The sequence below is a fragment of the Felis catus genome, chromosome E2 (genome assembly GCF_018350175.1).
Source record: "Felis catus isolate Fca126 chromosome E2, F.catus_Fca126_mat1.0, whole genome shotgun sequence".
Lineage (NCBI taxonomy): Eukaryota > Metazoa > Chordata > Mammalia > Carnivora > Felidae > Felis > Felis catus.
Window position 1 is genome coordinate 43,412,223 of NC_058382.1, and position 23,905 is coordinate 43,436,127.

Sequence of the window (23,905 nt, forward strand, 5' to 3'; positions counted from 1 at the left end):
TGTGGCCAAGGTCAAAGAGGTTTTTGCCTGCTTTCTCCTCTAAGATTAAAAAAAATTTTTTTAAATGTTTATTTATATTTGAGAGAGAGAGAGAGAGAGAGAGAGAGAGAGAGAGAGAGAGAGAGCGCGCGCGCATGAGTGGGGGAGGGTCAGAGAGAGGGAGACACAGAATCTGAAACAGGCTCCAGGCTCTGAGCTGTCAGCACAGAGCTTGACACGGGGCTCGAACTCACAAACTGCGAGATCATGACCTGAGCTGAAGTCAGATGCTTAACTGAGCCACTCAGGTGCCCCTCTCCTCTAAGATTTTGATGGCTTTCTGTCTTACATTTAGATTTTTCATCCATTTTGAGTTTATTTTTGTGTATGGTGTAAGAAAGTGGTCCAGGTTCATTTTTCTTCATGTTGCTGTCCAGTTTTCCCAACACCACTTGCTGAAGAGACTGTCTTTATTTCATTGGATGCTCTTTCCTGCTTTATCAAAGATTAGTTGGCCATATGTTTGTGGGTCCATATCTGGGTTCTTTATTCTGTTCCATTGATCTGAGTGTCTGTTCTTGTGCCAGTACCATATTGTCTTGATGATTACAGCTTTGTAATGCAGCTTGAAGTCTGGGACTGTGATGCCTCCAGCTTTGGTTTTCAAGATTGCTTTGGCTATTCGGGGTCTTTTCTGGTTCCATACAAATTTTGGGAGTGTTTGTTCTAGCCCTGTGAAGAATGCTGGTGTTATTTTGATAGGGGTTGTGATGAGGCACTTTAAATGCTCTGTGATAGAGCACATTTGTCTTTGATAGAGCTCTTCTGTGGCTGAAGCATGAACCATAAATTCTCGTTGCCGCTTGACTTGTTAACTTCTTTTTACAACAAACTCTAAACACCTACATTATGCCAGACTGTGTGCTCTGTGACAGGACCTGGTGATGAGCAAGGTGCAGTGCTTGCCTTCACCTTGTGATGTGGGAGGCAGATTGATAGTTAGTTGCTCTTGGAATTACAAGACTGTACTTAATGCTAAGAAAGACATGAGCTAAGAGGAGGTGCCCTTACTCTGGAAGGTAAGTGTCAGGGAAGGCTTTCTGGAGCAGGTGACATCTGTACTGAGGTTCTGAAAGGCTACTGGAAGTCAGCCAGGTGGGGGAATAGGAATGTGTGTTCTATGTAGGGGCAACTTGTTCAGAGAGAGAGAGCAGGCCAATTTGGGAACTAGAAATACTTGAGAATAGCTGAAGCTTAGCATGGGGGAGGTAAGAGGGCAGGAGGCAAGCGATGAAAGATAGTGCTTCCGAGGAAGGCAGGGGGAGGACTTGTTTGCAATATTAAGGAGCTGCAACTTAATTCTAAGGGCAAGAATTCCATTTGGAGAATGGAATATCTTGTCCTGATTTGTGTTTTGAAAGACTCCTCTGACTGCTGGAAAGAACATAAATTGAACATAATGAGCCTGGAAGCAGAGACTGGTTTGCAGGCTGTTGCCATCATTCACTTGATAGGTGGCAGTGGCAGAACCGAGAAGCTCCTTGAAGTCAAGAGCTTAGTTCTTTCCATTTCTTTACCTTCAACATCCCACACAGTGCCTTGATCCTAAAAGAACTGGTAGATGTTTGTTGATGTAATCATAGAATGTGTTGCAAGTGTAAAAAGCCCGATAATGAGAGCAGTTAACATTTAACCCTTACAGGGGCACCTGGGTGGCTCAGTCGGTTGAGCATCTGACTTCGGCTCAGGTCATGATCTCAAAGTTCGTGAGATCGAGCCCTGTGTCAGGCTCTGTGCTGACAGCTTGGAGCCTGGAGCCTGCTTCATTCAGATTCTGTGTCCCACTCTCTCTCAGCCCCACCCCTGCTTCTGCTCTGTCTCTCTCTGTCTTTCAAAAATGAATAAACATAAAAAACAAAACATTTAACCCTTACTCTGTGTTGAGAACTATTGTGTGTCCTAGAATTGACTCTTCACAGCGTCTCACCTGACATAGATTCTGCTGGAGCCTCATTCTAAAGAGAGAAGCTGAGCCTCTACTAGCTTAATTCATTCTAGAGAGAGAGGCTGAGCCTCTACTAGGTTAATTCATCTGCCTGGGGCATAGTTGGGATTCCACTGCAGGTCTGTCTGATTCCAGAGATCAGAATCTTAATGGTGATATGCTATATCACCTCTTTGTCTTACAAATATAATAGATTGCTTCAATTTTTTTCTTATCTACACAGGTTTGAGTGGGAAATAGGATAATTCTCTAAATATTTAATCCTAATTGACTGTCATTTTATTTTATTTTATTTATTTTTTTTTTTTAATTTTTTTTTTTTCAACGTTTATTTATTTATAGGACAGAGAGAGACAGAGCATGAACGGGGGAGGGGCAGAGAGAGAGAGGGAGACACAGAATCGGAAACAGGCTCCAGGCTCTGAGCCATCAGCCCAGAGCCTGACGCGGGGCTCGAACTCCCGGACCGCGAGATCGTGACCTGGCTGAAGTCGGACGCTTAACCGACTGCGCCACCCAGGCGCCCCTTGACTGTCATTTTAAATCTAAATTTGTATTTTAAAGAAATTGCTTTTTAAGCAAGGTCGTAGTCTACAGGAAAATTTACATGGATGGGACTGGTAAAGTTTTTTCCACTCATTGCTTTTCCTGAATACTGTTATCTTCAATCTGAAGGCATTATAACTAATGGAATTTTGTATCCATGCGACTGAAGTTAAGGTTATAGTCTGAGAAGGCAATCAAAACTGTCATAGAGAAGACCAGCCCTTCCTTGAAAGAATGGTAGAGAGATTGTTTCTGTTTGTGCTAAAATGGTGATCTGGGTGTGATCTCAGGGCCGGGTGAATGGTTGTGCCAGTAGCTGGGAAAGGGTAGGGCTGCCTAGCTTCTCTGAGAGGAGCCTTCGTGGAGGCAGGCCCTGTCAGGCACTGCTGGCCTGGCGCCAGAGGGAGTTCCTGGGTCAACCACGCTGCAGGAGGGTGTCCTCAGCCACCAGAGAGGTGAGTGTTCATTCACACCTTCCTTACAAAGCAGCTGCTAAGGGGCAAGTGCTGGGCTCTGTGCTAAAGCCTGGCAGTAAACTAGACAGCCACGCTCCTGTCTTTATGGAACTTGTTGTGCTGGTGATCTAGAGGACCAGCTAAGGGTTAAAGAAGAGACCACACAAATAAGTGTGAACACATGGATTGTTACTGAGCTATCTGGAAGCACAAAGTGTTATGAGAGCATGTGACCAGGGACATGAAGTACGGTTGTCTGGTAGGGAAATGTCTCCAAAAAGGGGACATTCAAAGTCAAGAGGATCTTAGTGAGAGTGTGTGTGATTGAGTCGGGGAGAATGTTCCAGACAGAGGACTGCGAGTACATGGGCCCCAGGGCAGCAGAGGTCTTGGTGTGGGAGACTTCCAAAGGTCAGTGTGGCCAGAGCAAGGAGAGTGAGTGGGAGAAAGGCTCAAGGTGAGCTGGAGACGTGGGCAGGGACAGGTCATGCAGGGCTTCTTGGGCCAGCAGAAGGGTTTGGGAGTTATCCTAAACTTAGTGGGAAGCCATTGAAGGGTATAAACAGGGGAGTGGTATTATCAGAGTTGCCTTTTTCAAATGCCACGCAGTATCAAAGAGGATAGGAGGGGGTAAGATTAGATTTGGGAGACCCATTAGGAGGCTGGCTTTGTGCACAGTGGTAGCACTGGAGATGGATAGCACTGGAGCAAAGCAGATGGATTAGAGTTATATTTTGAAGGTTGTTTCACAGGAGTTAGTGACAGATTGTGGAGAATGTGGATTAATGATGAGTAATTGGGTAAATGGAGGCGCTAATTGCTGAAATGGGAAACATTTTCTCTCCATGTATTGGCCTGATTAATTCTTTCCCTTGAGATCTCGAATCAGAAACTATTTCTTAAGGGAAGCCTTCCTCAACCCCCATCCATCCCTTTCCTTCTGACACAAATTCCTAAATCCTCATGTCCTTCACATAGCACTGTACATGATTATAATTTCACACGTATTTCTAAGTTCCCTTTCTATAACCCTCTCTTCTACTGTACCTCCTTCTCCTCATCATTTTATTTCTAGTGCCAGCCAGTGCTTGGCATATCAGAGGGGCTCGATAAATTTCTGTTGAATGAATTAATGAAGACAGAGGAGGTGGCTTAGGAGGGCAGATCAAGATCTTGTTTTGTGCATGTTTGGTATGAGATGCCCTTAAGATAGCCGGGTAGGGACGTGTTTTGAGCAGTTGGTATGAGATCACCAGCATTTTATCAACATTTTAAGCCATGGGAGTAAATAAACTTTCAAGGGAGGATGTGTGGAATTAGAAGGAAAGAGGACTCAAGACTAAGGAAGAACCTCAACAGGTAAGTAGAGGAAGTGAAACCAGCAAAGAAGACTGAAAAGCAGGGCAGACTGGTGGGAGAAAAACCAGGCAAGTGTGGGGTCAGAGAAGCCCAGGGAGGAGAGAGATCAAGGAAGAGGGGAGTTTCAACCATGTCATAAGTAAGTGTCTGGTTGATTGCTCAACTTCCAGATAATTGGTGACTTTAATTAGAGCAGTTTTGATAGAACAGTGGAGGTGGGGGCCAACCAGAATGGGCTGAATAGTAAAAAGAAAATGGAGACAGTAATAGTAATGGAGCAGAACACAGCATTGATTAGCCAGCTTTATGACTTTTTGGAGGGGTCCATATTTGCTTAGAATAAATAAATAAATTAATATGAACAGTTCTCTCTGGGATATGGGATTTTGATTTTCTTCTTTTTATTCCTCTTGGCTCTACCTTCAAAGTATTTTTGGCATATGACCACTTCTCACCACCTGGCCTGAGCGACCATTATCTCATCTCTTGTGTTGGTTACTAAAGAGCCTTGTACCTGGTCTCCCTGTGTTTACTCTGGCCCCTAGCAGACTGCTCTTTTTATAGCAATCACCGTGATCATGAGAAAACATGTTCAGTCATGCTACTCCTCTACTTGAAACCCTTTGCTGACTTCTATTTCATGAAGAGCTAACAAAGGCCATATGGGATCTGACCCTACCCGTTTACTGCTGTGACATCGTGTATCTGAGAAACATCGTGTAATGAGAAACATTAGTTTCTCTTCTCTCTGTGTCCCAACCATGTTGGTCTCCTTGATGTTCTTCTAACATACCAGGCAAGCTCCTGCCCGAGGGCCTTTGCACTGGCTGTTTCTTCTGTGTATTCTTCTACTAGATATCAACTTGGCTAACTCATATCTTAGCTCAAATGTTATCTTCCCATTGAAGTCTATCTTGTTTTCCCAATTTATTTTATTTTGAGCTTTTTTTGGTTTGTTTGTTTATTTATTTATTTATTTATTTTAAGAGAGAGAGAGAGAGAGAGAGAGAGAGAGAGCAAGAGCAAGAGCATAAGTGGGGTAGGAGTAGAGAGACAGGGAGAGACAAAATCCCAAGCACACTCTGTGCAGTCAGCACAGAGCCCGACTTGGGGCTTCATCTCATGAACCATGAGAACATGACCTGAGCTGAAATCAAGAGTTGGGCGCTAAACCAACTGAGCCACCCAGGTGCCCTGGTTTACCTATTTAAAATTTTATATTTTAATATAAATATTTTCATATTTTAATGTAAGTATTTTCATATAAAATATACCATTGATATACCAATTATTTACATTTTTCCTGCTGGGGGTGTGGGGTAAATGGGTAAATGTGGTCAAAAGGTATGAACTTCCAGTGAGAGGATAAATACGTTCTAGGGGTGTAATGTATAACATAGCGACTATAGTTGATAATTTTGTGTATTTGAAAGTTGTTAAGAGTAGATGTTAAAAGTTCTCATCACAAGAAAAAAATTATTAGTGTGTGAGGTGATGGACGTAACTTATTGTGGTAATCATTTTGTAGTATATATGTATATCAAATCACTTTGTTGTACACCTTGAACTGATACAGCATTATGTGTCAGTCACATCCCCAGTGTTTTCAATTTCCTTTCTCCCTGCTTTTTTAATCTGTAGCATTACCACTTTTCCAACATACTATATAGTTTGTTATGCATTGTTTTCTGCCTTTGTTCCCCTGCTAGATTGAAAGCTCTACCAGAGCAGCAATTTTTGTGTTTCATTCTCTGATGTATCAGACTAGGACAGTGACTGGCAAGACTAGGCACTTAATAAATTTTATTTATTTATTTATTTATTTATTTATTTATTTATTATTTTTTTAAATGTTTATTTTTATTTTTGAGAGAGAGAGTGAATGGGGGAGGGGCAGAGAGAGGGAGACAGGATTTGAAGCAGGCCCTGTGCTACAGAACCCAATGTGGGGCTCAAACTCATGAACCATGAGATCGTGACCTGAGCTGAAGTCAGAGGCTTAACCGATTGAGCCACCCAGGCGCCCCAATGAATATTCTTTAGATGAATAAATAAGGAAGCATTATTTTTGTGATCAGAGAAAAGGAAAACAAAGTCCTGTGTGTTGGAAAGAAGAGGAAAAGCCTACCCTGGGTAACAGAAGAGATTTTTTTTTCCCTTTTTTTTTTTTTTAATGTCTATTTATTTTTGAGAGAGAGAGAGGGAGGGAGAGAGAGAGACCCCAAGCAGGCTCCTCACTGTCAGCACAGAGCCCAACGCTGGGCCCAAGCTCATGAACCAAGAGATCATGACCTGAACCAAAATCAAGAGTAGGTAGGATGCTTAACAGACTGAGCCACCCACACGCCCCAGAAGATATTTCTTTGTTTGGATTTCTGACTCTTGTTTTGCCTTTCTGCAGGCAGTATCAGAGGAGGAATGATTGAACACAGCCTGTCACTGTGCTACCACAACAAACTCATCTTAGCCCCTATGGTTCGGGTAGGCACTCTCCCAATGCGGCTGCTGGCCCTGGACTATGGAGCAGATATTGTGTACTGTGAGGTAAGGGGCTCCTGATTTTCCTGGAGGGCTTTTTTTTTTTCTTTTTTTTTTTTTTTTTTCCTCACCAGTGCAGCCTCCTTCTCTGTAGGTAGGAGTAATCAGGAGGTGGTGGGAGGCAGAATGGGTACTCACATCACAGGTGCTTGCTGAAGGCAGTGGGAGATAAACATGTATGACACTTAGGAGTTCTCTAAGCCCTGTTGAGGGCCAGGAGCCTGGGCAGCAAGGGGGCATTGTGGAACGCTTGGGCCAGGTGGATAGATGAGTGTTGTGTCAGGTCACAGCCCTGGCCCCTGTAGGAATTAATATACATTCAGTGCATGAATGAATGAACTCAAGGTTAGGAAGAGAAGGAAGCTGTATGGGGTTGGTTTTGGGAGCTGTAGGGTTTTCTGGTGGCAGTAACTGGTAGGTTGTGTATGTCCTGGCTGCTCTGGAGAATACTATGACTTCAGACCAAGGTTTAAAAAGTATTTTCTAGGGTCGCCTGGGTGGCTCAGTCAGTTAAGTGTCTGACTCCTATTTTTGGAGTCAGGTCAAAATCTCCCAGTTTGTGGGTTTGAGCCTCACATCAGGCTCCGTGCTGAGCCTGCTTGGGATTCTCTGTCTCTCCCCCTCTCTCTCTTTCTCTTCCCCTCTCTCTGCCCCTCCCCCACTTATGTGCACTCTCTCTTTCTCTCTCTCTCAAAATACGTACATTTTAAAAAATAAATAAAAAGCATTTTCTAGGAAAAACAGCATTGTAGGAGTAGCTGATATTGGATAGTGTGGAGGTGTGAGCAGTGTTTCTCAGCTGGATATCTAACAGAATTATCTGGAGAGCTTCCCTCCAGGCCCCAGTCCTGATATGTCCCCCTAGTATGTGTGAGAAGTTGAAGAAGAAGCTGCTCAAATGCTTCTGATATTTTTGTCCCCCTGGTGGTGGGATGGGGACTGTGGCTACAAAAGGGCAACACAAGGAATCCCGGTGGGGATGGAGCTGTTCTGTGTCTTAACTGTATCAATGTCAGTATGCTGGTTGTGACATTATACTGTACTTTTGTAAGATATTACCATTGGGGAAGTTGGGCAAACAGTACATAGGAGCTCACACTCTTACAACTGCATGTGAGCCTCTAATTATCTCAAAATAAAAAAAATTTTCATTGAAAAGAAAGCCACTGGTATAGAGAGAAGGAAGGGCTTAAGAGGGGATTTGGAAAGAGTACACCCTAATGTATTGGATGTTGTGTGTGGGTGGGACGGGCTAGTAATTTATGATAGAAAAGTAAGAGCGGGGAGCCTGGCTGGCTCAGTCAGTACAGCATATAACTCTTGATCTTAGGGTTGTGAGTTCGAGCCCCATGTTGGGCATGGAACCTACTTAAAATTTAAACAAAAGAAAAGAAAGTAAAGTAAAAGAGTGAGAGAAATAGGCAAATTAAGAAGAATGTGTGTCAGGGAAGGCAAAAGTCAAGTTTGTCAGGTGTGACAGATGATGCATAGAAGTCCAATTGCAAAAAGACCAAAAATGTGTTTGATTTGAAAATCCAAAGTGCACCGAGATACATCTGACAGGGCAATGGATTGTGGAGTGAGCAGCAAATGGGGAAGTAGAAGCAGAGCTGCTCACTACCCCTTAGGAATTCAGGAGGTGAGGGGAGGAAAAGAGTACATGTAGGTAGTGGAGGCAAAGGAAGCTGGATGAAGGGAATTGGGTATTTTTTGTTTTTTGTTTCTTTTTGAGAGAGCGCGAGCTAGCATGCAAGTGGGGGAGGGGCAGAGGGAGAGAGAAAATCTTTTTTTTTTTTTAATGTTTATTTTTGAGAGAGAGAGAGAGAGATTGAGAATGAATGGGGGGAGGGACAGTGAGAGAGGGAGACACAGATTCTGAAGCAGGCTCCAGGCTCTGAGCTGTCAGCACAGAGCCCGACACGGGGCTTGAACACACAGACCACAAGATCATGACCTGAGCCAAAGTCTGACGCTTAACCAACTGAGCCACCCAGGCGCACCCCCTGCCCTGTTTTTTTTTGGGGGGGGGAGAGAGAAAATCTTAAGCAGGCTCCATGCCCAGTGTGGGACCCCACGTCAAGCCCCACATGGGGCTTGATTATGACCTGAGCCCAAATCAAGAATGGGACGCTTAACTCCTGATCCACCCAGGCACCCCTGAAGGGAATTGTGTTTAGGTGACTTGCATGTTTGCAACATAAGAGGAAGCACTTAGCAGTGAGGAGGGACCTGAAGATTCGGCAGATCAGTGGGGAATAGGTAGGGCCTGGTCTTGGAGGGATAGGTTCTAGATGAGGTGGTGGTGCTTAGCTCCAAGATAGGTCAAGGAGAAGAGTGGTAGGACCGTAGAAGGCAGGAAAGCCAAGGGTTTTTTCCTGAGAGACTTGTTTTACAAGATGTGGGAAGCCAGTCCCACATCTTGGCAGTGATGGTGGCGGGAGCGGGGTGGGGACTGAGGAAAGAAAGTGAGGGCATTTTGGTCTTGTTCCTGTGGAGAATGGTCTGGGTGTTTGCCTAGCAGCTAGGTGTGTATAGTCATACTGATTTTTAACTTTATGGGAAGGAGATCTGCAAAGCTTGGCAGGGGGATGCCCATGGCTGGGGATTGGCATGCCAGTGTCTATAGCACAGCAGGGGCAGAGCCATCTAGGGTGCTAGCAAGGTGAAATGGGAGGGAGGGAGTATGTGTTGTCCAAATATGGGAGTCAGAAAAGGAGGTTCCCGTGTTCAGGATCACACGCTTAGGACCCGACTTCTAAGTAGTTTGTTGAAATAAAGGCAAGGAGGTCCAAGAAATGAGAGCTGGGCATCCATAAGCCTTCCAGGCTGCCAGAATGTGCTGAGGGCAGGCTGCTAGAATGTGCCTAGGGCAGGGAGGAACCTGTGTCCCGGGGCCAGTCCCAGGGAAATGTGGTAGTGCACTGAGCATTATTAATCTTGTCACTCATCCTTTGAGCCCACACTCAGGCCCCCAAGTGGTCAGCCATGGGTTAGGTATAGCCTGTCCTGGCCTGCACCCTCCTGCCCTCCAGAAAAACCTCTTGGATTTAGAAAGGGATTGGGAGGAAGGAAGGACTGTGAGGACTCATGGACTGTGAGGGATTGTGAGGACTCGTGGTCTCAGAGCCTGAGGAACAGGTATCGAAAGACCAAATCCCAGAGAACTTAACTTGTTTTGTTGGTTGTGATGCCCCCTTGGCATGTTGATAGATGCTTACTCTGGGAGAGTCAATATGGCTTATGAACAAACAGAGAGGCCTCTGGAAGAGGACATCTAGGCCTTCCATCCAGGCCTATACCCTATGGAGTGCAGAAGCAAGCTGGCCAGAGACCCTTGCTTGGCATGGGTAGGTGGCTAGGGACTAGGCTGAGTACTGGATGTGGCGTGGTGTGGCGTAGTATGGTGCCTGGTGCCCCCTGGTGGATCTGGCATTTCTCTGCAGGCTGTCTGTGCAGGCTGGCATTTCTCTGCAGGATGATCTTCCTGGGTTCACATGAGGTGGCCCATCTGTGGATTAGTTAAACCACCCCACCCACTTCACAGAACCAGAGTATAGGATCTAGGGCATACCAGGCATGCAGGCACCTCCTTAAAAGCCCTTCAGAGCCTTCAGCAGCTGGAGGTGAAGAAAGGATGAACTAGCTTAGCCAAAGTCAAGGGAGGAGTAGTCTGAATCCCTGCTAAGGTCTGCCACATTGATAGGGGTTTTCTAGGAGTTCCTCAAATGACCTGTATCTATTCCTTTTTATAAAAACAAGGGGTCTCTAGTTGCCCAGACTGTGAGAGGACACCTACCTGTTAGATTTAAAACTTTTAATAAGCAAGATTAAGGGACGAGGCAGTGTTCTTAAGAGGCCCCGATGGCCAGAATGGGTACTTAAAAATTTTTTTTTATTGTGTTAAAAAAAACATAACATTAAATTTATCATCTTTTAAATTTTTTTTCAACGTTTATTTATTTATTTATTTATTTATTTATTTATTTATTTATTTATTTATTTTTTCAACGTTTATTTATTTTTGGGACAGAGAGAGACAGAGCATGAACGGGGGAGGGGCAGAGAGAGAGGGAGACACAGAATCGGAAACAGGCTCCAGGCTCTGAGCCATCAGCCCAGAGCCTGACGCGGGGCTCGAACTCACGGACCGCGAGATCGTGACCTGGCTGAAGTCGGACGCTTAACCAACTGCGCCACCCAGGCGCCCCTAAATTTATCATCTTAACCATTTTTTTGAGTGTGCAGTTCAGTAGGGTTAAGTTGTGAAACAGATCTCTAGAACCTTTTCATCTTGCACAACTGAAACTCTATACCCATAAAACGAATCCCCCTTACCTCATCTCTCCAGCTCCTGGTAACCACTATTCTGTTTTCTGTTTCTATGAATTTGACTACTTTAGCTACCTCCTGTAAGTAGAAGCATGCGATTTTTGTCTTTTTGTGACTGGCTTACTTCACTTAGGATAACTTCCTCAAGGTTCATCCATGTTGTAGGATGTGACAGGATTTCCTTCTATTTTTAGGTTGAATAATATCCCATTGTATGTATATGCCACATTTTGTTGATGGGCATTTGGATGCTTCCGCCTCTTGGTTATTTTGAATAGTGCTGCTGTGAACGTAGGTATGCAAATCTTTGAGATCTTGCTTTCAATTCTGGGATATATATAGCCAGAAGTGGGATTGCTAGATCAGGTGGTAGTTCTATTTTTAATTTTTTGAGGAAACTCTGTACTGTTTTCCCTAGCAGTGGCACCATCTTGCAGTTCCACCAACAGTGCACAATTTCTGCCCATCCTTGCTAACATTTGTTCTTTTCTTTTTTTAAAATTTATTTTTACTTTTATGTTTTTATTTTTTAAAGTTTATTTATTATTTTGGGAGAGAGAGAGAGAGAGCGTGCACAGGGGAGGGGTGAGAGAGAAGGAGAGAGAGAGGATCCCAAGCAGGCTCCACAATGTCAGCGCAGAGCCTGATGGGGGGCTCGATCTCACAAATGGTGAGATCATGACGTGAGCCGAAATCAAGAGTCAGATACTTAACCAACTGAGCTATCCCTTGGGCCCCTTTGGTCTCTTTTCTTTTCTTTTCTTTTCTTTTCTTTTCTTTTCTTTTCTTTTCTTTTCTTTCTTCTTCTTCTTTTTTATTTTTATTTTTATTTTAAATAGTAGCCATCCTAATGGGTGAAAAGTGATAGTTCATTGTGGTGTTAATTTGTATTTGTCTGATGATGAGTGATGTGGAGTATGTTTTCATGTGCTTGTTGGTCATTGGTGTATCACCTTTGGAGAAATTTTTCTTTCTAAGTTTATTTGTTTTGATACATGAGAGAGAGAGAGAGAGAGAGAGAGAGAGAGAGAGAGAGAGAGAGAATCTTAAGCAGGCTCCAGACCAGTAGTGCAGAGCCTGACGTGGGCTCGAACTCATAAATGGTGAGATCATGACCTGAGCCAAAACCAAGAGTCTGTTGCTTAATTGACTGAGCCACCCAGGAACCCATGGAGAAATTTTCATTCAAGTCCTCTGCCCAGAATAGATACTTTTTTAAAACTTAAAACAGGTGTCAGGAGCCTGCTTGGGATTCTCTCTCTCCCCCTGTCCCTGCCCCTCCCCCACTTGCTTTCTCTCTCTCTCTCTCTCTCTCTCTCTCTCTCTCTCTCTCAAAGTAAATAAATAAACTTAAAAAAAAATAAAAAGGATTTAAAAAATAAAATTTTTAAAAAGGGAAAAAATTAGGGACTCCTGAGTGGCTCAGTCAGTTAATCGTCCAACTTCAGCTCAGGTCATGATCTCACGGTTTGTGGGTTTGAGCCCCATGTTGGGCTCTGTACTGACAGCTCAGAGCCTGGAGCCTGCTTCAGATTCTGTGTCTCCCTCTCTTTCTGCCCCTCCCTGACTCGCGCTTGTCTCTCTCTCTCAAAAATAGAAAATATTTTTTAAAAAAATTAAAAAAAAAGGGAAAATTATAGGAAAGTTGCAGGAATAGACAGCATCATATACCTTTTGCCCAGATTGACCTATGGTCAACATTTTTGCTTGATTTGTTTTATAAATTGTGCTGTGTCTAATGTATATATATTATATATAATGTATATATTTTTTCTAAAAATAAAGTCTTTTTTTCTGTACTGTTATGACATAGGCATCATCTTCAGCAAGTTTAACATTGATACAATACTTTTTTAAAATCTACCTTCCATGTTCTAATTTTGTCAGTTGACCCAACTTTGTTCCTCTAAGCATTTTTTAACATCTTTATTGAGATATGGTTGTATGCAGATATGTATATGTACAGAATTGTGCATCCATCACTACAATCAATTGTTGAACATTTTCATCACACCAAAAAGAAACCTTAACCAAAAAAAAGAAAGAAATCTCTTATCCATTAGCAATCCCTCCCCAGTTTCCGTCTCTCCCAATCTCTGGAAACTATTCTACTTTCTGTGTCTATGGATTTGCCTGTTTTAAACATTTCATATAGATGGAATCATACCATATGTGGTCTTTTATGCCTGGTTTCTTTCCTGTAGCATAATGTTCTTAAGGTTCATCCATGTCATTGCATGTGTCAGTGCTTCATTCCTTTTAGTGGCTGACTAATGATTGTATGTGTCCACCACAATTCGGTTATCCATTCATCAATTGATTGACATTTGGATTTTTTTTAAGTTTATTATTTATTTTGAGAGAGAGATAGAGAGTGAGAGCTCGTGTGCATGCATCTGATTAGGGGAGGTGCAGAAAGAGAAGGAGAGAGAGAGTCCCAAGCAGTCTCCACACCATCAGCACAGAGCCTGACTTTGGGCATGATCCCAGGAACCATGGGATCACAACCTGAGCCAAGATCAAGATGGACATTCAATTGACTGAGCCACCCAGGTGCCCCAAGAGACACACTGGTGATAAACTTTATGACCAGCTCAGACAGAAAGCAAGCCCAGTAGAATGGAGGAGATGAAGGTGCAGAGCATATTTTAGACACAGGAGCATAACATGTGACAGACAAAGAAGAATAAGCCCATACATGAATGATAGGGCATTTTATTTTATTTTATTTTATTTTATTTTATTTTATTTTATTTTATTTTATTTTATTTTATTTTATTTTATTTTATTTTATTTTATTTTATTACATTTCATTTCATTTCATTTCATCTCATTTCATTTCATTTCATTTATTTTGAGAGAGAGAGTATGTGTGAACAGGGGTGGGGGCAAGAGAGAGAGAGAAAGAGAAATTTTCAAGCAGGTTCCCTGCTGTCAGCATGGAGCCTGACGTGGGGCTCAATCTCACGAACTGTGAGATCATGACCTGAGCCAAAATCAAGAGTCAGGTGCTTAACTGACTGAGCCTCTCAGATGCCCCTGATAAGGCATTTTATTTTATTTTATTTTTATTTTTTTAGTATGCTAACTTTTTTTTAAATTTAATTTTTTATTTTTTTAAATTTATATCCAAATTAGTTAGCATATAGTGCAACAATGATTTCAGGAGTAGATTCCTTAGTGCCCCTTTCGCATTTAGCCCATCTCCCCTCCCACAACCCCTCCCATAACCCTCAGTTTGTTCTCCATATTTGAGTCACTTATGTTTGGCCCCTGCCTGTTTTTATATTATTTTTGTTTCCCTTCCCTTATGTTCATCTGTTTTGTCTCTTAAAGTCCTCATGTGAGTGAAGTCATATGATTTTTGTCTTTCTCTGACTGACTGATTTCACTTAGCATAATACACTCCAGTTCCATCCACGTAGTTGCAAATGGCAAGATTTCATTCTTTTTGATTGTCGAGTAATACTCCATTGTATGTATATACACCACATCTTCTTTATCCATTCATCCATCGATGGACATTTGGGCTCTTTCCATACTTTGGCTATTGTGGATAGTGCTGTTATAAACATTGGGGTGCATGTGTCCCTTCGAAACAGCACTCCTGTATCCCTTGGATAAATGCCTAGTAGTGCAATTGCTGGGTTGTAGGGTAGTTCTATTTTTAGTTTTTTGAGGAACCTCCATACTGTTTTCCATTGTGGCTGCACCAGCTTGCATTCCCACCTGATAAGGCATTTTAAAAATAAATGTTGTGATCAGGTACCTGGGTGGCTCAGTCAGTTAAGTGTCCAACTTCAGCTCAGGTCATGATCTTGCGGTTTGTGAGTTCAAGCCCCATGTCGGACTCTGTGCTAATAGCTCAGAGCCTGGAGCCTGCTTCGGATTCTGTGTCTCCTTCTCTCTCTACCCCTCCCAGGCTCATGCTCTGTCTCTTCTCTGTCTCTCAATAATAAATAAATGTTAAAAAAATTTTTTTTTTTAAATTAAGTGTTGTGGGGCTTCTGGCTAGCTCAATTGGAAGAGCTCTTGACTCCTGATCTCAGTGTTGTGAGTTCAAACCCCATGTTGGGTGTGAAGCCTACTTTAAAAAAATTAAAATTGGGGCGCCTGGGTGGCTCGGTCGGTTAAGCGTCCGACTTCGGCTCAGGTCATGATCTCACGGTCCGTGAGTTTGAGCCCTGCATCGGGCTCTGTGCTGACAGCTCAGAGCCTGGAGCCTGTTTCAGATTCTGTGTCTCTCCCTCCCTCTCTGCCCCTCCCCTGTTCATGCTCTGTCCCTCTCTGTCTCAAAAATAAATAAATGTTAAAAAAAAATTAAAAAAAATTAAAATTAAAAATAAATTAAATTAAATTAAATCAAATTAAATTAAATGTTCAGAACATTGGATAGCCATGTGAGGAAAAAGTGACTTATAAATGGCCTTAATTTTCAGATAAATTAAAAAGCTAAATTAGTTTTAAAAAGAAAAAACAATTAAAATTATATTCTTAACCATACGATAGAGATATATTTAGCAATAAGAAGGCACTGTTCATGGCAAAGTTAGGGTGGTCTCTTCTATAAAAATAGAATGTTATGTCTGATAGAGATTGAGGTTTGTGACGACATGGATGGAGCTAGAGAGTATTATACTAAGTGAAATAAGTCAGACAGAGAAAGAAAAATACTGTGTGATCTCACTGCGTGTGGACTCTAAAAAACAAAGCAAATAAACAAAAAGCAACAGAGAAAAGAGAAACAAACTCATAAATACAGAGAACAAACTGGTAGTTGCCAGAGGAGAGGAGGTAGGGGGGATGTGTGAAATAGGTGAAGGGGATTAAGAGGTACAGACTTCTTGTTATAAAGTTACAGGGTTGAAAAGTATAGCATAGTTCCCTAAAAGGAAAAAACAAAAAGAGAAGTACAGCATAGGGAAGAGAGTTAATAATATTGTAATAACTTTGTGTAGTGACACATACTAACTACACTTCTTGTAGTGAGCATTTCATAACATATAGAATTGTTGAATCACTATGTTATAGACCTGGAAGTAATATTATATGTCAGCTGAGGTGCCTGGCTGGTTGAGCAGGGAGAACATACAACTGGTGATCTCAGGGTTGTGAGTTCAAGCCCCATGTTGGGTGTAGAGATTACTAAAAAATAAAATCTTAAAAAAAAAAAATGATGTCAACTATGTCAATTAAAAATAGAAAAAAAATGGGGTGTAGGTAAAAAAAAATTGAGGAGTGGTAGTGATATAGGAAAAGTATTTGTGATAATAGAGACAGAAAAACTCAATATCCAATTTGACAAAGAATAGACTTTTTCTTGCAACTTGTATAGATGTAAAAGGCAGTTTTCTACAAAGATTCACAGATGATAAACTGTCCCACTTGGAAAAACAATGTTTGTTTTCACTAATTAAGGAAATACAGTGAAAAACAAAACAAAACTATGAGGTTCCATTTTATACCCATAGAACTAACTAAAATGAACAGTGGTGTTGAGGGTATGTGAGGAAGCGGACACACTTGTGGTTTTATTGGTGACAATTTAAATGAATTTCTCCACTGAAGCAGTTGAGAAAGGTTTTGTGTAAGATCTTGTGTAAGGTCTGTGTAAGGTCTTGAGGTTTCAGCAGATGTTAAGCGAGAACTTGCAATGTGCTGGATGTTGGTGATTTGAAGATGAATGAGACAGTACCCAGGCCCCAAAAGCTCTTTTGGTATGGTGGGGCGACGGAAAAGAAAATAAGACATCTCAAGGACCATTTTGCCTTAACTCCTCCTCTTGGGGCTCAGGCTACCTGGCCTGGGTCCTCAAAGCCTACTCTTGTGTGGACACAGGATCCTCCTCGGGGGGTTCACAGTCTAATGGTAAAGATATGACAGGTGTATCTATAACTGGCATATGAAGAAGTAGTAAAGGTGGACTCGGCAGAGGGTGGTTTGGGAATCCTGGGGAGGACAAGTTATTGCTGGCAGGGCTGGGGCCCCAGCACGGGCCACCCTTGCTTTACCCAGCTCCTCTCCAGCCAAAGCCCAGCCTGGCTGCAGAGCTGCTGCTGCTGCTGCTTCTTTTTAATGTTTTATTTATTTTTTGAGAGAGAGACAGAGAGAGACAGAGACAGAGAGAGAATACGAGTGGGGGAGGGGCAGAGAGAGAGAGATGATCAGAGGATCCAAGGTGGGCTCCATGTTGACAGCAGAGAGCCCAATGCGGGGCTCAGACTCACAAACCGTGAGGTCATAACCTGAGCTAATGTCGGACACTCAACAGACTGAGCCACCCAGGCGCCCTTGCAGAACTTCTTTTTATGAGTACAGGCCACTCAGTGCCGCCCACTTGTCCCCTTGCATTTTTGCTTGCTCCTGCAACTGAGATCACTGGCTATAGGGGTCTGGTTGGGCTCTGTCCATCCCTTGAGACACCACATTGATTCTTGGGGCTTAAATGGTGTCTGTTTATCCATAACTGTTTGGTAATGGTGATTTGTTTGGCCAGGCCTGGTGGACATTAGATACTTGTTGACCTGACTGCAACATGGAGTGGGGAGCCACAGGAACACCAACAGTGTGTACTAACCTTGATGATGAGTATGCTAGGGGGAGCCCCACGGATGCTGTAGGTGCCCTTTGGCCACTTTAGCCCTACATGCTCCCCTGAGGGAGCAAAGGCTATTGTGCCTACCTGGCTAGAGTTGCTGAGGCTCATGGGTAGTCAGTATGGGGAGGAGGACCAGGGGACAGAGTTCCTTCCTGTATTTTTCTGAACCCCCAGAACCCCTGGGCATAAGTTTCTGGGAAGTGTGACAGGTGCCTGGCTCTTGTGATTTATTTTACACATTTGTTGAAATGATCGCTGATCAAAGCACAACAGTTGTCTCCTACCAAGAGGCAGAGAATCTCAATCCTTCAGGAGACATGAGCTTGCCATTCATTTTCATGATACTGATTTTGAAGAAACCTCTTTGTCCTTTCTTTCCTGAGTCTGTTTGAATATGTCCAGAGCTAAAGAGCTCACCCCTTTTGTTTCCACACAGTATGACCCATGTTGGACAGGAGTTTTAGACTCAAATCTTCTCCCTCTACTTTTATTCACTGGTCCTGCTTCTGTCATTTGGATATTTCCTGGGAGCCCTTCATTGTCTGCTGTTTGTATAAGGATGAGGTGCGAGGTTCTTTGAGGGGATCGACTGGAGCTGAGATTAGTAGGTGAGGAGAGTGTCTAGGTGTCCATAATCTGGGCCGTTGTCTTGTCTTTGGCTCCCTGAGTGGCTCACCCTTTCTAGGCCCCCAGCATCTCCAAGGGCCCTGGGAAGAGCAGCTGATTGAGGGTAGCTCACTCAGGCTCCTGCTTGCCATGTTTAGGTGAGGAGGTCAGCACTACATTTCCCCAAAGCCATAATTTGTTGTTAGTAGTAGGGTGACAGGCCAAGTGACCCCCATTAGGTTTGTGATGAAGGTCCCTCCCCTGTACCCATTACCTACATGACCAGCACTGACAAATGCCCTCTGATTCCTCTGCAGGAGCTGATTGATCTCAAGATGCTTCAGTGCAAGAGAGTTGTTAATGGTGAGTGCAGTTCTGGTCCCAGGATTGTGCATGTGGCCTGGTCAGGGCCATGCAGCACTACCACTGCCCTTGCCTGCGGTGACAGTGTCCTTCCAGTGTGCTCCTTGTCTGGCTGTGTAATTTTGTGGATCATGTGCTCCCTTGAAAAGAGTCACTACTCTCCAGAGACTGTGACAAAGAGCCAGATGTGGAACAGGCTGAGATAACCTTCCATCACAGGCTTGCTGGCATAGAAATTGACATAGAAAAGCCTTGAGCTTGGGATGGCTTCAGCATTGTTCCTGGCTCTGCCACCCGATAGCTGTGTGACTTTGGGCAAGTCATATGACCTCTCTGCCTCCATTTCTTCAGCTGTAAAATTGAAATCAAAATCCCTGCTTTACTTAAATCATAGGGTTGGAGTGAGAATCAAATAAGATAAGGTACATGTAAGTACTTTGCAGATAGAAGTGGTTGTGCTAAATTGTGGTTTTGCTGGTGCTTTATTGATGAGGCTGATTCTGTTTTGATTAGAACTGTGGTATTGTTTGAGGTTTTCGAAATGTACGCACGTTTGTGAAACCTTAATATCAGTTTGCCAGAAGTTATGACTCAATTTTGTCTTTAATTGTTTTAGATTTATAGTTTTTTTGTTATGAAAAATTTATTATTATAGACCTGTATAACCTAGAAAATGAAAATCCCCCATAATCTCCTATTTGAAGAAGTAATCACAGAGAGGAATAATGTATATTTTTTATACATTTAGTAAAGCGTGTATATAAAAATAGAACATGTTTATATCTACACCCTTTCTTAGGATCAGGCTGTGCATATTTTGCCTCTTACTTTTTTGCTAGGACATTTTCCCATGTTAGTACCTACAGATAACTATATCAGAATTGATTTCATCCGTGCTTTCACAGGGGTTTCCAGTATTTTGCTGTTATAATAAAGCTATAGTATAAACACACTGAGTTTTTGTGGTTCTTCTCCCAGTCTTCCTACTGCCAGTCATGAGCCTGTACTGTGGGAATTCTTTTCAATTACCGCTCCCAACGTGTCACCACCTCTATCCTACATTTTTAACCTTCTAATCTGTTTAGTGCTGGGGTGATAATAACTGGTTCCATTTGTGGAAGTGCTTGACGTGTATTAAAGATCTCATTTATTTCTTAAAATAAATGCACAAGGTAGGCGTATTCTCTCATCTGCTACGTTGGATCTCTTTCATGTGGCAGTCATCTTTGAAAGCTAATAATGGTAGTACCTACCGTAGAGCTCTATTTTGAAGGAGCATATGAAATTCTTGTTATTTGCAATAGTTATGTTCTATAAAGTTGCTTTGAAACCCAAACTAGCAAATACTGAACCATTGTTCTTAAGGCAAATACAGGATTAGATTCCTGCGAGCCTCTGGTCACAACATTTTCACCAACAGATCGATACATAACCTTGTTTTACGTGTGTTTCTACTCCAGCATTGAACGCACAGCCAGCAGCAATACAACTTCATGTTAGAAGAAATGTTGTTTGATATGCATTTTCTCCAGAAGGCACTTCACATGCTTCTTGTGCTTAGGAACACTAGATAGCACTTCAGCACTGTGCTTGGGACCATTTTAAACGGTGGGAGCAACAAAAGGCACATAAATGTGGCATTAAATATACCACCATAAGGACATTTATTTACAGAAAGACAGCTGAAGCAAGAAGGTAGAGTATTGCCTTGTTTGATCTCAGCTGGGAAGACATGCATCAGGTGACCGAATATTTTTTGGTAGTTCTACATATTGATTTTGGGGTTATAGATACATTTTAGCAAGCCGGCAAATCTGCAAGTACATAAGTCCACATAATGAGAGTTGACTGTAATTGAATAAATCTCCACTCATAGTACTTAGCACATGATAAATAATTAAGTAAGAACAACAAAGGGGCGCCTAGGTGGCTCAGTCGGTTAAGTGTCTGACTTTGGCTCAGGTCATGATCTCACGGTTTGTGGAGTTCGAGCCCTGCATTGGGCTCTTAACTGACAGCTTAGAGCCTGGAGCCTGCTTCGGATTCTGTGCAACCCCCTTTTTCTCTCTGCCCTTCCTCTACTTGCACTCTGTCTCTCTCTCCCTTTCTCTAAAAAGTAAACATTAAAAACAAACAAACAAACAAACAAAAAGCAAGGGCAACTTTATTGAACTTCAGAGTGACAGCTGGGAAAATATGGGCCAAATCTGAAACATAGACAAGGTTTCTTGTATGTACATTTTTTTCCAGTGTTTTAAAAATTGTGAAATGTAAACACTACACCAAGATAGTGCATAAAACACAAGCATGCAGTATAACAAATAGCTGTAAAGCAATCAACCATGTAACTAACCATCACCTAAGTCAGGGAAGGGACCATCATCAGCACCTCAGAAGCCTCCATGTGTACACTGATTTCTTTTAAGAATTGTGTGTACTTCCAGTATCCCTTTTTCCCCTTCAAAGTGATACTTTTGCTGTGTTTTCTTCCAGGAATAGGCTAGGTTGAACTTGCTTCCTCATTGGGTGGCCCCATGTGTTTGTGTTTTCTTGCAGAGGTGCTGAGCACAGTGGACTTTGTTGCTCCTGATGACCGAGTAGTCTTCCGCACCTGCAAAAGAGAACAGAGCAGGGTTGTCTTCCAGATGGTATGAGATCCCAGGGCTGAGCGCCCTCCCAAGGCTCACCCATCTTTAAACGCCTGGGCTCTGTTGCATAGTTGTGGTTTCCTAAGACTCTGCTTTAATGTTTTTCAAAGATTTGTTCATGAGCAATTACACTGGTAGAGACAATTTAAGGAAATCAGACCATAGTTCTCTGTTACATGCCTCCAGTGTCAAGTTTAATTTCCTTAGTTGTAGGAATTATTTGTTTGGCATGACTTAAACTTTTTACCCCCTACAATTGGTTATTTAGTTCATGTTCTTTGTTTTTGTATAGTCTGTATATGTTTCCCATAGAAAGAAAATTAGGTTTCCTCAAGAGTAGTTTGTGTATGTTAGGGTTATAATGACTCCTAGTGCTCTTCTCTCACTTTGGGCATTTTTGGTGACTTTTCAGAAATAGGTTTTGAATGATGTTTAAATTTAAAAAAAAAAAAATTTGTTTTTTCAACGTTTATTTATTTTTGGGACAGAGAGAGACAGAGCATGAACGGGGGAGGGGCAGAGAGAGAGGGAGACACAGAATCGGAAACAGGCTCCAGGCTCTGAGCCATCAGCCCAGAGCCTGACGCGGGGCTCGAACTCACGGACCGCGAGATCGTGACCTGGCTGAAGTCGGACGCTTAACCGACTGCGCCACCCAGGCGCCCCTGATGTTTAAATTTTTTAAAAAATGCTAAGAATAATGGGTAGACATGATAAAGCAAATATAGCAAAATGTTAATTGTAGAATGTAAGTAGTGAGTATATGAATGTTCACTATAAAATTTTGTTAACTTTTTTATATGTTTGAAAGTAATCACAGCTTTGAGGACATTTTTAAGCCCTTTTAAGTCCAATTTTTACCTCCGACAGTGACCCAGTCCAGTGGGCTGGCTGGCTGTTTAAGAGAATGCCAGCAGATTCTATTTGTGGCTGCGTGTGCACGCATGCGCACGTATGGCATGCACAGATGTGTTTGTGCATGTGTTTCTGTGTCAGGGATGGTGGTTGATGCAGCCTCTTGTGTTCCCAGGGGACTTCAGATGCAGAGCGAGCCCTTGCTGTGGCCAGACTTGTGTAAGTTCTCCGTTTGGGATTGCCTTGCCTCTCCTGTGAAGCTTTACTATTTCTGGTGACTTTGGAGGTGACCACCTTCCTGACTCTTAACTCACTACCTTCTCTTTCCAGGTGAAGAATGTCTGTTTTCTTTTTCTTTGTTTGTGGCATTCAAGGGTGGGCCTGGGATTCACATGTACCCACTGTGCCCAGATCCCAGATAACCTCTGCTTGGATGACTATTTTTTAGGGGTTATTCATGGATTTCCAGGGATTCTTAAGACTATGAGCCCTAAGGTTTTAAGTCTCATGTAATGTAGGTAAGGCTCATTGCTGCCTAAATTAATGAAGGCGGGAGCGTACTGTGGTTAAGGAGATAGGCTTTGGAGTCAGACAGACCTGGGTTGGAATTCTGGGTTGCTGCTTGCTGAGTGACCGTAGGTAAGTTACTTAACCATACTGAGGACTTAGTTTCCTTATCTTTGAAATGAGACCTATAGGGACGCCTGGGTGGTTCAGTCGGTTAAGTGTCCGACTTTGGCTCAGTTCACGATCTCGCAGTTCATGGGTTTGAGCCCTGCATCAGGCTCTGTGCTGATAGCTCAGAGCCTGAAGCCTGCTTCGGATTCTGTCTCCCTCTCTCTCTCTGCCTCTCCCCCACTCTCTCTCTCTCTCTCTCAAAAACATTAAATAAATAAATAAATAAATAAATAAATAAATAAAATGTAAAATCTTAGGAAAAAAAAAGAGACCTGTTGTACTACCTACCTCTAACATTATAGGGGAGGGTAAATTAAATAATGCATATAGATGTCTTTGCAGTAAGTGGCACATAGCATTTAGTATTAGCTATTAGTATTTTTAAAAATTTTTTCATGTTTATTTATTTATTTTGAGAGAGAGAGAGAGAGAGAGAGAGAGAGTGAACTGGGGAGAGGTAGAGAGAGAGAGAGAGAGAGAGAGAGAGAGAGAGAGAGAATATCTCAAGCAGGCTCTGCATTGTCAGCACAGAGCCTGACGCAGGGGTCGATCTCATGAACTGTGAAATCATGACCTGAGCCAAGATCAACAAGAGTCAGACACTTAACCAACTGAGCCACCCAGGCGCCCTGTTAGCTGTTGTTATTAATTACAATAATGGTGAGAAGGAATACAGGCAGTAGCTACAGACTGTTAACTGTATACATAATGGAAGATGAGCTAAGGGTCCTTCCACATCAGAAAATTGTTTGGAGTAAGCCATCTGTGCAGCCCAGCAAACAAAAGACAGTCCTGTAACTTCTACTAGAACCAGTGCTCTGGGAAGGGGCTCTTATACTCATGTCACTTCTTTGCATTGACAAATAGCTTTCACTACCCCAGTCAGAAGTGGAACTCTGGGGACTGGGTTCAGTGTGGCTGTCACTCAGTATTTGGATTATCTGGT

At 42.7% G+C, this 23,905-nt stretch overlaps 1 protein-coding gene across 5 annotated transcripts in view; it reads left to right on the forward strand.

Annotated features, from left to right (window-relative positions):
- The window catches only part of DUS2 (dihydrouridine synthase 2), a 49,694-nt gene that overhangs the window by 5,500 nt on the left and 20,289 nt on the right, over positions 1-23,905 (forward strand). For 3 of the 5 annotated variants that reach the window (XM_023246134.2, XM_023246130.2, XM_023246131.2), the window contains exons 2-5: positions 6,746-6,888; positions 18,733-18,778; positions 21,335-21,426; positions 22,457-22,500. In XM_023246134.2, coding sequence (XP_023101902.1) covers positions 6,763-6,888; positions 18,733-18,778; positions 21,335-21,426; positions 22,457-22,500 — 308 coding nt within the window. In that variant the 5' untranslated portion in view covers positions 6,746-6,762. Of the gene's footprint in view, positions 1-2,597; positions 2,986-6,745; positions 6,889-18,732; positions 18,779-21,334; positions 21,427-22,456; positions 22,501-23,905 lie in introns of those variants that run through there. The other 2 variants (XM_023246132.2, XM_045046646.1) reach the window with 2 other exon arrangements.